Source organism: Diuraphis noxia, unplaced genomic scaffold (genome assembly GCF_037042655.1).
Source record: "Diuraphis noxia isolate RWA-SAM2 unplaced genomic scaffold, SU_Dnox_SAM2 contig0001, whole genome shotgun sequence".
NCBI lineage: Eukaryota > Metazoa > Arthropoda > Insecta > Hemiptera > Aphididae > Diuraphis > Diuraphis noxia.
The window spans coordinates 26,724,542-26,737,106 of NW_028301711.1; the positions used below are offsets into that span (position 1 = coordinate 26,724,542).

Sequence of the window (12,565 nt, forward strand, 5' to 3'; positions counted from 1 at the left end):
TTTTATATTTGGGTAAGATTTCTTTTGTAAACAGTGCAATAATATTGTGGACTTTGTAGTTACTAATTTCGCATGTCCAATAACCACTGACTGTTGAAATGTTGAATGCTGAAATGATTATCATTGTAATCTTCGTATTATCATTAACAGTTTTTAATAACAGAATATATGCTATATAGTATATACCTAGTAATTATTATCATTATTATATTATGCCGTATTATTGGTGTTGTTGAGCGGGAAGGGGAACGCCGACTAGCGTCATCGCCGTCAAGCACACGGCGGTACGGCACAATCGGCAGTTCGGCACATCGCACACGCGCAGTACTCACTAGTTCACTACTTAACAATAACTTGTCGTTTTTCAATATCATTTTTTTAAAATTTTTCAACGTGCCACTTTCCGGCGAGCCTATTTTGATTCCGACCGGGCTCCTTTGAAGTCTGGGATCGACACTGGCGGTGATTCTGTGGTTGTCGTTTTTAAAACTCACCGGTGTCAACCTCACCTACTTACATTATTCGAGGTGAGTACCATATGACCGGGCCATAAGGAATTTAATGGGTTCTTGACTGTTATGTTAAGTACGACATGTACTGATGTACGCCATACATCATAGACGTCAATGTACTATACCCAGGCCCCTTACATCATATATTTTCCTTTGATACAGAACTAAATCCAGGCTCTGAACATTTTTTAAATATATATTTAAGTAATTTTAATGTAGGTAATTATTTGCATGAACGTCGAGACTCAGTACCATTGGTCCTTCTGACCCCCCCCCCGCCACCCCATTGTGGGGGCCTGACATTAGTATATAATTTGACCGGACAAAAACTATGTTTTTGTAATCATACTCATTTATTTAGTCATGGTAGATGCTATCCCCAGCCCTATAGTTTGTGTTAAAAATTATCCTATTATGCATCTAATTAAATAATATTATTTTGGTAAAACATTTTCACTGGTCATTTACCCATTAATAACCACCTGACATCTAGTCAATTAGTAAAGTAATTGAATATTTTTAACTATTTGGTATACCATGGTCAGTGGCGTGCCAAACTAAAAATATTCCAGAAGCAACCCCCCATATAGATGACCCACTCCACATGTATTTGCATGTAAATAAGTACAATCCTTGATACCCACCACTCCCCCAATATTTGAAAAATCCCAGGGCAATTGTCTCTGAAATTACTCTTCGCCACTCCTCTGACAATGGTTACCTGAAAAACAGTAGCAGTATAATAATACCTTTATATTCAAAAACTACTGGAGTAATATGTTTTTAATACCCTAAATCTATATTGTTTCCAGCATTGGACTAAGTTGCAAAAATGGAAGATAAAATACTTGACCGGGAAACCACTGCTGAACACAATCCAGCCAATGAACAAATCACTAATATAAAATCTAAGCGCAAATATGATATAATCGTTTTTGGTGCTTCAGGATTCACTGGGCAATTTGTTGTTATGGAAATGGGTCGCTTTTCTCAACTATACAATCTAACTTGGGCTATTGCTGGACGTAATGCTGACAAATTACAAAACATATTGGATAAATTGTATAATACTATTGGTAAGTTTCTTTATTTTTCTATAATAATTACTGTTAAATTATTTGTTCAATTTAGGGCTTACAAATAAACAGCTTTCATTTTTTAAGGAACGTTAAAAACCATTGTGTACCTATATGTTTAAATCTTTGACTTTTAAAACAACAATGGTGTTTTTCGTTTCTATAAATGATGTTAAGCACTGTCTTCAGTTTTAAAAATATCTGAGAGTTTAAAATTTAATTGTATTTACTTTTTTTTATTAGTTTGTATAAAATAATTTATTGTTTGAAAAAAAACATTAACGATGGATGTTATGTTATGGTCTAGAAATAATCATACGTATTATTACTTATATTTAGCAATTTTTAATGTATGTATCAAATATTATATAGATGGTTATGAAGATAAAAAAATTGATATTATTAATGCTGATGTACAAGATATTAAAACTGTTATGAGAATGGCTCAATCAACTTCTGTAGTTATAAATTGTACTGGACCATACTATATATATGGAGAAGTTGTAGTAAAATCTTGTGTTTTGACATCTACTCATTATGTAGATGTAACTGGTGAATCATTAGTAAGTGATATAGGTTGTTCAAATTTAGATTAATTGTTTATATATATATGTATATTAGGACCTAAAAGAATCAACAAACATTTTAAATGCATTTCTAAAAGCATGTTAAATATTTAAGGAATGATTTTTATTTTATTTTTATAATATTGTATAGTTGAAAACTAACAAATATAAAAATAAAGTTGCTCGGAATATATTGTTATTTTAATATTTGCTAATTTTTTATATTTAGTCACATAATTATTTTATAATTATAGTTTATGGAGAAAATGGCATATATGTATAATAGTCAAGCTGAAAAAAATAATTCAATAATTGTTAGTGCACTTGGTATGGAAAGTGTACCTGCGGATCTTGGCGTAGAATTTTTATACAAAAATTTTAGTGGTATATTTGCAGTTTATAGAATTCAAAAAAAGTAATGTAGTTGCCTGAATTATTTGTTTTATTTTTAGGTGAATTGGAGACTGTTGACATGTACATGAAACTTTATAGCAGTTCATATATATTAACTAACGTAAGTAATACTTTTTTCTTTATATTATTAAAATATAGAATATATTTTTTATAATATACTATCAACATACCATAATTTGATAAATAAATAATATACAGGCTGATTCTTTTATCAGACAACACTCATTATTTTAAAAATTATTGACTTTTTTCAAAATTTTGGATCCATCTTGTTCTAGAACTATATATTTTTTTAATATTTTCAGCCTTATATTTATCAACTTTTGATTTTCAAATGAAAACCTATTCTTAAAATTTCATTAGCTAAAAAGGCTATTTTTTCAATGAATTTTCACTTTTAAATTTTCATTTTTCATTTATCCGTTTACAAGATTTAGCCTCCCAATGTTGGGTTGTTTTGAGTGGTGTTTGTGTGTTATAGGTGTATATTAGGTGGTATTTACTATTTACACACAAACACCATACGGATGTTGTTTGATAAAAGAATCAGCTTGTATAATAAAATATTATTTATTAACCAATAATCTTTTGTAATAATTGATAAATAATAATATTGTTTTAAATTTGATTTCCTTGTTTAAAATCAGACTCAGTTCTTATATTTTACACATATATTTTTATTTTTTGAAATAAAAAAATATTGGTTGTTAGTATGTAATTTAAGTATTTGATTGTATTAAAATTTTCCCGAGAATAAGACTAATAAAATATATTGGCATTTTTGATTGCAAACCATAATAATCTGTTATCATATTTAGAGTGCATTCATACATGACGGTACTTGGATTAGTGCTATATTGCATTTGGCTACCAAAAAACAACGCATATACTATCGAAATCTGTTAGATGAGTTGATGGGAATAACTAGAGTAAAACCAAATGTTTCCAAGTAAGTATTATTTTACAGCACATTTTTGTTTTAATGTTTTATCATTTAATTATGGAAAAACATAATTTTTCTGGGTTCTGGTTTATTGTTTTATACATCAAAATGAAACTATTATTTTAATTTTAAATATATTTAAAAAAAAATAGAATGTATAAAACATTTTAAAAATTGTTACCTTACATATTAAAATAATTCCACATTTATGTTAAAAATTACAGACAAATGATTATTCTATACTGTTGTGAAGTTAGTATTTTCTTTTTAAAAAACCTTTAATCATTGTTGTTAACTTACAACTTTTTTCAAAAATGCTTATAGAATAGTCTTTCAAAATATAAATGTGCCTTGTCTCAGTTGTAAAAATATTTTTTTGTTTTTACATGAAACTGATTATTGAATATTTAATTTAAGTTTATTGTGTATAAAACTATGAATTTTAAATTTTAGGATATTACATAGACAACAAATCAGCATGCAAGGTGACACTAAAGAATGGTGTTTGGCTTTTCCAGAACCAGATCAAGCTGTTGTTGCTAGATCAATTCATCATGCTAAAACTATAGAAAAATTACCTTATAATTTCACTGTTCGAAACTATATGGTTTTTGGTAGTTTGATATCAGCCATTATTGGTTTGTTCATATTTTTACTTCTGTCGATCATGGCTTCATTTGAACCTATCAGAATTCTCCTTGTCCGGGTACGCTAATCCAATTATTATTAGCAGAGTGGTCTTAAGGTTATGTAATATATTTTTTTGAGGCTTATAAATACTTAAAACATTATGATTAGAGCGCGGATTTCTATGTAATTGCATATTTTTTTCCTTTTAATATTTTTGAATTGTTGTCAGTTATGTCCACGAATCATCATAATTTGAAGCAAATGGTGATTTTTTTTTTGCATATTTCTGTATATTTAAAGGTTATTGGATTTTTTTGCATATTTTGGCAAAATTCAAAATTTATTGCATATTGAAGAGAAAATTTAAAAAAATGTATAAAATAATATTTTGTCAAGTAGAAAAATTAAAACTTCATAGTCACTAAATAATAATTTATGTATATATTTATTTGAACCTTTATAAGATAAATAATCGATTACGATGTAAAGTAATGCTGTGTCAGTCGGTTATCGACATACCACTAGACACTCAGTTACATCGGTTAGGTAGCTCGAAGATCTTTATCAAGACCCGACAATACTAAGTTGCTTTAAATATGCCACAATAACTTCGGTTGACGTTGAACGTTCGTTCTCCGTCTTTAAAAATATGTTAACCGATAAACGACACAACTTCACAGAAGAAAAACTTGAAATGCATATGATTATTCATTTTAATAATGAATAAAATTTTAAAAATAAATTAAGGTTTTCAGAAAATTCCCTTAATTTTTTTAATTAAGTATTTCAATAATTAATTATTATAAGTTTTACTGTAAATTTTAAATAAATAAAAATGTTTGCATATTTTTTACATATTTTCATGATTTTGACTGCATATTTTTTACATATTTTCATGATTTTAGCTGCATATTATATGGCATAATTTGATACTTATAAGTGCATAAAACCCGCGCTCTAATTATGACATATTTATTTCTTAACATATAATTATCTTATAGGTATCACAAAAAAATAATCCCATCTGAGATTTGCAAAATCAAAAAATATATATATGATCATCAAAAATTAAAATTAATCTTAATTTTAGTGTCATATAATTGTGTATAATAAAATGTATAACATACATACAATCATTGTCCCTACAAATAATGTTAACTAAATTAAAATACATCTAATTTTTTTTTACATATAACCTATTAATGTAATTTGATCTTAAATATTATATCATACATACACTTGCCATAATTGAAAAATTCATTATTTTATGTATTTTTGACATTGTAATACAAATGTATTATTAGATAGGTACACCATAAGCACCATTTTTATTATAGGGTTATTTTTCTGGGGACTAATTTTCCAGGATTATTTATTAGAAAAATCATCCTATAGTATAGTTATTGTTACTTTAGTGTGTGTTTGAGCTTTTATGAGCTATATACAATTAAAAATAATTTATAATTCATTTAAATTTCTCAACTACTATTACATTCCTTAGGACCATGATCTTAAAGCCTCTCTGATTATTAATAGTAGTATTTTTTTTTTAAATTAATGAATGTAACTTATTCTGAATTTTAGTTTCCAAAATTGTTTTCGTTTGGGGTTGCAACAAAAACTGGTCCAAATGAAAAAATATTAGATAATTCACGCATGTCATTAACTTTGATTGGTTATGGGAAAACACCTGACAAGCCTCCTACTGCTATTCTTAACGAAATAAAACCTAATGACAATGCTTCCACAAGAAAAATTATTATTAAGGTAATTTTTATTAATTCTAATTTTGTGTATGTTGTTAAATATATATATTATATATATATATATGTATATATTTATGGACCTACCTTTGAAACTATTTTTTATATATTTTATATAGGTTAAAGCTAAAAACCCAGGTTATGGATTCACTAGTAAATCAGTTATCTTAGGAGCAATAACTATAATAAAAGATCAAATTAATATTCCAAAAGGGTATACAATTTTATTTAATAATAATAAAGTTTGAAATATTAAAATATTATTTTGTATAGAGGAGTTTTAACGCCAGCAGCTGCATTTCGTAATACTCAATTTGTGAGTCGTTTAATGGATCATGATGCTGCTGTTTTTGAAATTGAGTCAGACTTGGTTACCTACAGACAACACTCAAAATTTATTTAAATTTATTCTGTCATGGTTCTCATTAATGGTGTTAAAATTTACTTATTTTCTTATATATGAATATTTATCTTTTAAGTATTAAGTAACTATTTTTTTAAAGAAGTTACTATGAATAAAATTAGGCTTTAGTTATGCTATGTTAGTGATCATAGTATATTTTATATTATACAAAAACTGTTTAAAAGATAACATACAGTTAGTGCTCTATTCATGTAGGACTGTATAATTATCATAATTGATTGATGTCTTGTTACAAAACTATACAAACAATATACAAACTGCTTTACTAATTGGTTAAAATATATACACATGTAAAATTAAACTATGTTTCCATATTTCATAGCTTTTTTATATTGAGTAAGTAATAACTGATATATTTTGTGAATAAAACAAAATTACTACATTACCATTTAAATTTTAATCATTCAATTATAAGCGATAAGTAGTTATCAAACACTGATCTACTGTTGGATTGTTAATATTAAAGTTATTTTATGATTGAATTTATTGATATCTAGTATTTTTAAAACTAATAAATATTAGTGATGTATATTATGTATATATTTTGATTTAATTAACATGGAATTTATACCAAAATTGTTTCAGTTGTTTTTGCTGAAAAAACTATTTTAAAAATATTGGATAATTCATGCAAATCATCTTAACATTGATTAGTCATAAAACAATATATTATGCAAAGTGTTTACTGAAATCTTACATATTGTTTTTCAATATGTTGGGACACGCAGTTTTTTCCCTAGTTTAAACATGATTATATGTAGAAAGATGATTAATTTTGGGAGTTATAATGCTACAATGCTACATTGAAAAGACTAAGTGTGTAACAGCCTTTAAAAAGTGCAACGGCAAATATTTAGGAAGTAAGACAACGATAATATTGCATTAAAATATACTATTATAAGGTATTTATTGATTACATATTTACTATAACTACATTGACCCTACTTTGAAATTGTTACATGTTTATAGGTTAACCGTAAAATATGCTGCTATAGATTATATTTCCAAGCAATGCTGTTATTTTGGGACTAATGATTATGGTAAAAGACGATATTCCCAACAGGTATAACATTTTATTAAAAAATATTATTTTGTATAAGGACTTCTTAATGCTGACTGCTGCATTTCATTTTCCTCAATTTTTATATAGTTGATTTGATAGTTTTGTGGTTTTGAGTTTGAATAAGACTTAATTACTTACTTGAAGACTTCAATCAAAATTAATTAAATTAATTGGAAACTTCTTAAAAAGTTTTATTCTTCGGATGGTTGAGGAGTAGCATCTCTCATGCTTTCTGCTGATGTTTTAAAAGAAAAAACTCAATAAGTTTATAGTGAATCAAAATACACTATTAAAAGGTCATTTTTATCAACATTTATTGTTTACATATTTACAGTAACTATATTCACCCTACTTAGAAATTGTTTTATATTTATATGTTAACCACAAAATACATGGTTATACATTTATAAACATTGCTGTTATCTTGAAATAAATATTTACTATAAAAGATGATATTCATATTTCCAAAAAGTGTAACATTTTATTTAAAAAATAATATATTTAAAAATATTATGCCGTACAAAGATGTTTTATGTATTACTAATCACTGAGTTGTTGATTGAAAAATTGTTCGGTTTTAGATTTTGTTTAAGACATGGTCATCTATTTACTATAATCAAAATTCAAAATTTAAATATGCTTAAATTATAATGCTGGATGCTGTAGTCTGTAATCCTCAAGTTTTAAATCTTAGAAATTGATGATGATGTTGTGGCATTTAAATTTGATATTGGTTTGGTTACTTATAATTAGGGTTTGGGACTTCTTGCATTTGCATGTTTTTTTGTATTGGTTCGTAGATTATTCTAGGCAAATTATAAATTTGTTTTATGAAATGACGAAATTAAATACAAATTTTGAATTTGCATATTTTTTGCATATTTCATCATATTTTAAGAAAAAGCGCATAATTGAGCAATTTTTAGCATATTTCACATTTTTATAAATGTAAAATTGTGGGGAAAAAATCATAATTGAATCTTGAATGGTCGTAGTTTGTCATATCTAACATACATACGTCTGTTTGTCTCTTTATTATTTAATAATCAACCTTTTTATGGACAATATCGACAATTGTATAGCTGTGGTAAAACTTAATGAATCCTATACTACAGGCTTATATGTCCCAACCTAATTTTTCGATTTTTATTTTTATAATTATAATTAATAATATACTCGATGCGTTTTTTAAATACAAAATAAAAAATTTGCTACAAATTTTGATCATTTTAACTGCATATTTCGATAATTTTTAGTGTAACAAGTCCCGAACCCTACTTATAATCTACAGATAATAATCAATATTAATTTTAATTTCTTGTTATCTCTTTAGCTTTTAGTCTTGTCTAACATGTTTTCATTACAGTTTTTAAGATAACAAAAAAAAAGAGTGTCTTTATATTGTCTGAATTTTAAAAAAGTTCTACATGTACAAGTTGTTAAAACAAAACCATTTTTTAGTCATCACCATATAGAATTGAGTAATTTTTGCTATTGTCATAAAACAAATATTATCTAGAAAATCTATAATAAACTCATATTATTATTTTAATTGTAGTGTATTTTACAGTATTCAATTTAAATTAAATTTTTCGACATCTTAACAAATTAAAATAATCATAAGTATTTTTATTCTTTTATTGCTAATAATTTATAATTTTACTGTAAATTTATTTTTTATTTTTATATTCCTTTAATTTTTCTAAAATTTAATTTTTCTTTTTAAGTATAGTCTGGGAAACATTAAAGTCAAATCTGCTGCATATCATAGATATAGTGGTATACTTGGAATAGGATTTACATATTTTAGAATATTATTATAGTGTGAGCAGTAAAGACAATAGTTTTTATTAAGTAATTAAGATTTATACATTTTTCAACAAATCCATCTACACAAAATGTTAAATAATGTTAAGATCAATCTTCCAAGAAATTTTATTTCTTTTTAATTATTCGAAGAAGTTAGAAAAGTTCAATCTGCGAGTACCTAAATTCTCAACTTCTTAACTTATTTTAATATAGCACAATAAATTATGATTCCATAAAAGCTTATGTACAGAACATAACTATAGGCAATAAATAAATACAAATCATCAATAATTGTAACTATTTTATCGCAAATAATAAAAAACAAATTCATCAACACTTATCATCAACAATCGTAGATAACATGCAAGACTGTCAGAAGGGGTGAAAAACTGAGTACTGAATACTCGCAAATGGTCTTACGCTTTATTGAGCGATGAATGTACCTATTATTATTATTATAATTTTGCTAGTATATACGAGGTTGTTTTTTTATTGTATCTAAACCTTTGACCTTAATAAGGTTAGGTTAGGTTACTATGTTCCGTCTATGATCTGAAGCTGAACTAATTATGTAACATGTTGATTACTAATATTGCTTTGCATCTTATCAAAATTTCTAGTTTTTGATCAAACCTATAATCCATAATTCCGAATGTCAATTAACAGAAAGATCAAAGAAAATAATAATTATAGGCATAATACTGTCTTGATAAATAATAATTTTGAATTATTTGGCAATCATAGTTTTGCCCAAATCTTAAGCCTAAAGCGTCATTCCTACAATTTTTTTTTTTTTGTAATCAAGTTAATATTAATAAGAAGAATTTATGAAAATAATTAAAACTGTAGTAGACAATCACGTAATTAATTATTGTTATAGTTATTTTAATTGTTTTATGCTTTATTATGAACTAAATGAAGTTTGTTAATTATATTTATTAATAATAATTAAGAGGTAAGACCAGTAGACTATCCAATAGGCACTGATATTTTCAATGATGTTATACATGAAATATTTCAAATAACGATGTCTAATGCTAAATTCTGTAGTTATGTTTATTATATTAATAATTAATCTAATATTTATTTATGATACAACCATAGACTATATGCTATATAGTATATATATAACCATATGTATATAGTATATACTATAACCATATGCTAGACCAATTGTTTTCACTAGTTCATAAGACCATAACTATTTGTTATGAAATATATGAAATATATGTCTTATGAAAATAACTATGTTAAAATTAAAAATATACATTTTATAAATAGCTCAAAACTAATCGAAATATTTGGATTGTTTTATTGTGATTTTATCATGTATAGAAAATATTAAACAGAAGGTAATTAAAAATGTCAAGTATCTATAAACATTCATTGATAATTTTATGTATGTGTTGTATACGGTCATTATTTTTAGAGTTACGCCAAAAATCTAAGTAGAATCTGTCGAAAACTAGATTTGCGTAAAAATCTAAATTTTCTTTTATTTGTTTCTTGTATTTCCCGTCGCCTTTGAAAACGTTTGATAGTTCTTACTCTTTACACCCTATAGTATTAAAAAAATTCAGTTACAGAAAATCAAGGCTTATATATATAAATAAGCCTCTAAACCTTGCAACCTAACCAAAACTCAAATAAACCTGAATATTGTTGTCTATCTTATGATATTATTATAGATTATTATCTTCTTTTTATTTATTTCTAGTGGTTAGTTCCCACAATAAAATCCTATAAATCCATTAATTAAATCTGACGATGTCACACCCGTATTTGTTGTCTCAATCTTAAAAACGCGTAGCATAAAAAATTTACGCTCGGCATGCAGTACACGTTTTACTCCGTTTGCTTAAAAATTAAAGTAAATAGACCTATAATGAAACTCGGTGGTAAGAACATTATCTATGTTATGTTGGAAGTGTTTTTACGAATTTACGATAATTCAGTTTTTAAGTGAAAGTTATGCGCGTATAATAAATTGTAAAATAAAAATACTCATAACTCATTTGAAAACTGAATTATCGTAAAAATACTTCCAAAAATCACAGATAATGCTCTTACCATCAAGTTTCATAAGTCTATTCACTCTAGTTTTTAAGCTAACGGAGTAAAATGTTAGCTGCCGATCGTAAATTTGCCATGTTAGGTACCTACGCGTTTGTAAGACTGAGACAATAAATACGGTATACGGATGTTGCTCCCTCTTAGCCAAATAGCCTATAGAATCAATATAATAGAATTAGATTATTCCTTATAATATTATATATATGTAATTAATTACCTTATGAGTAGGTACCTGCTGTCTATATAATATATGCAATAATGAATAAATCCAAATATGATATTAATATAATATAATTATATTACCTATATTATATTCAATCAATATAAAATATTAAAGACAGAGTCTCAAATCTTAATATAACCAGACTCGGATAGGCCAGGCCAGTCAAGCATTCGAGAAAATCTCGAAGGGCCACTAACATTTTGGACTGGAATGGTGAATTTGCTGCAATTTCCACTTAACGATTTTAATGACAGCTATAATATAATAGTATACGGTCAACAAACGTGATAAGGTCATTATTATTTATTAATATTATAATTCGTCCAATATGGGCTACTATAGCAATAAATTACGGGCTGATTGAAAAATATTTCTCGAAGGGCCGAGACTACTCAATCCGGCTCTGAATATAATTGAACAACGTATTAAAAATCGCGATAAAATACTTATAATTTTATAAAAACTTTATTTATAGCATTAATTGCCTATAAGTGGTATTAATATAATCTTACAAAGTATAACGTGATTCGTGGTTATATTTATCATTTTTCCAAAATCATCAATATTTTATTTCGCTACGGCTCTACGCCCATCCATCTGGCCATCTACCTATTTTAAACATATTAAATTTATATTCGTCTATACCTATAGGTTCCTGTAATTTCTAAGCATAATATAATTACTGTACATTATTCGGTCGAGTTTTGCCTAAAACAAATGTTTAGAATTCGTGTTATGAATTTATTATAAATAACACAAATCACTTATATATTAATTTTTTTTCTGGAATATTTTCGGGGGGAGGATGGAGACCATCAATAAAAATTATGTTTTCTCTAGACTACTGTATACGCCGATATATATGTAACCCAAATAATAACTGTTACTAACACTCAATTACTCAAACGTTTAATATTGGTTAATACCTATGAGTGGCATGTATATTTTTTATTCGGGTGTTGAGGAAAACCCTTGTCAAAATTGATGATGGACACAAAAAAACCATTGTTAAATCAATTTGAATGTTTTCATTCAGAATCTATAATTAAGGGAAAACATGCATTTATTC

General features: G+C 26.2%; 1 protein-coding gene across 1 annotated transcript; it reads left to right on the forward strand.

Moving 5' to 3' along the window:
* The first annotated feature begins 61 nt into the window (after window positions 1-61).
* LOC107161773 (saccharopine dehydrogenase-like oxidoreductase) lies at window positions 62-6,862 on the forward strand. Its single transcript, XM_015508312.2, has 10 exons — window positions 62-527; window positions 1,325-1,588; window positions 1,961-2,151; window positions 2,409-2,538; window positions 2,607-2,668; window positions 3,387-3,517; window positions 3,965-4,217; window positions 5,726-5,908; window positions 6,024-6,118; window positions 6,178-6,862. The coding sequence occupies exons 2-10, from the start codon at window positions 1,345-1,347 to the stop codon at window positions 6,305-6,307; spliced, it is 1,419 nt and encodes a 472-aa protein (XP_015363798.1). The 5' UTR covers window positions 62-527; window positions 1,325-1,344; the 3' UTR covers window positions 6,308-6,862.
* The last annotated feature ends 5,703 nt before the right edge of the window (window positions 6,863-12,565 follow it).

Coding starts and splice junctions, on each gene's coding strand:
- LOC107161773 (XM_015508312.2), top strand. CDS start 1,345: ATGGAAGATAAAATACTTGACCGGGAAACCACTGCTGAACACAATCCA. Junction 2,152..2,408: donor ATGTAACTGGTGAATCATTA/GTAAGTGATATA, acceptor TTATAATTATAG/TTTATGGAGAAAATGGCATA. Junction 5,909..6,023: donor CAAGAAAAATTATTATTAAG/GTAATTTTTATT, acceptor TATTTTATATAG/GTTAAAGCTAAAAACCCAGG.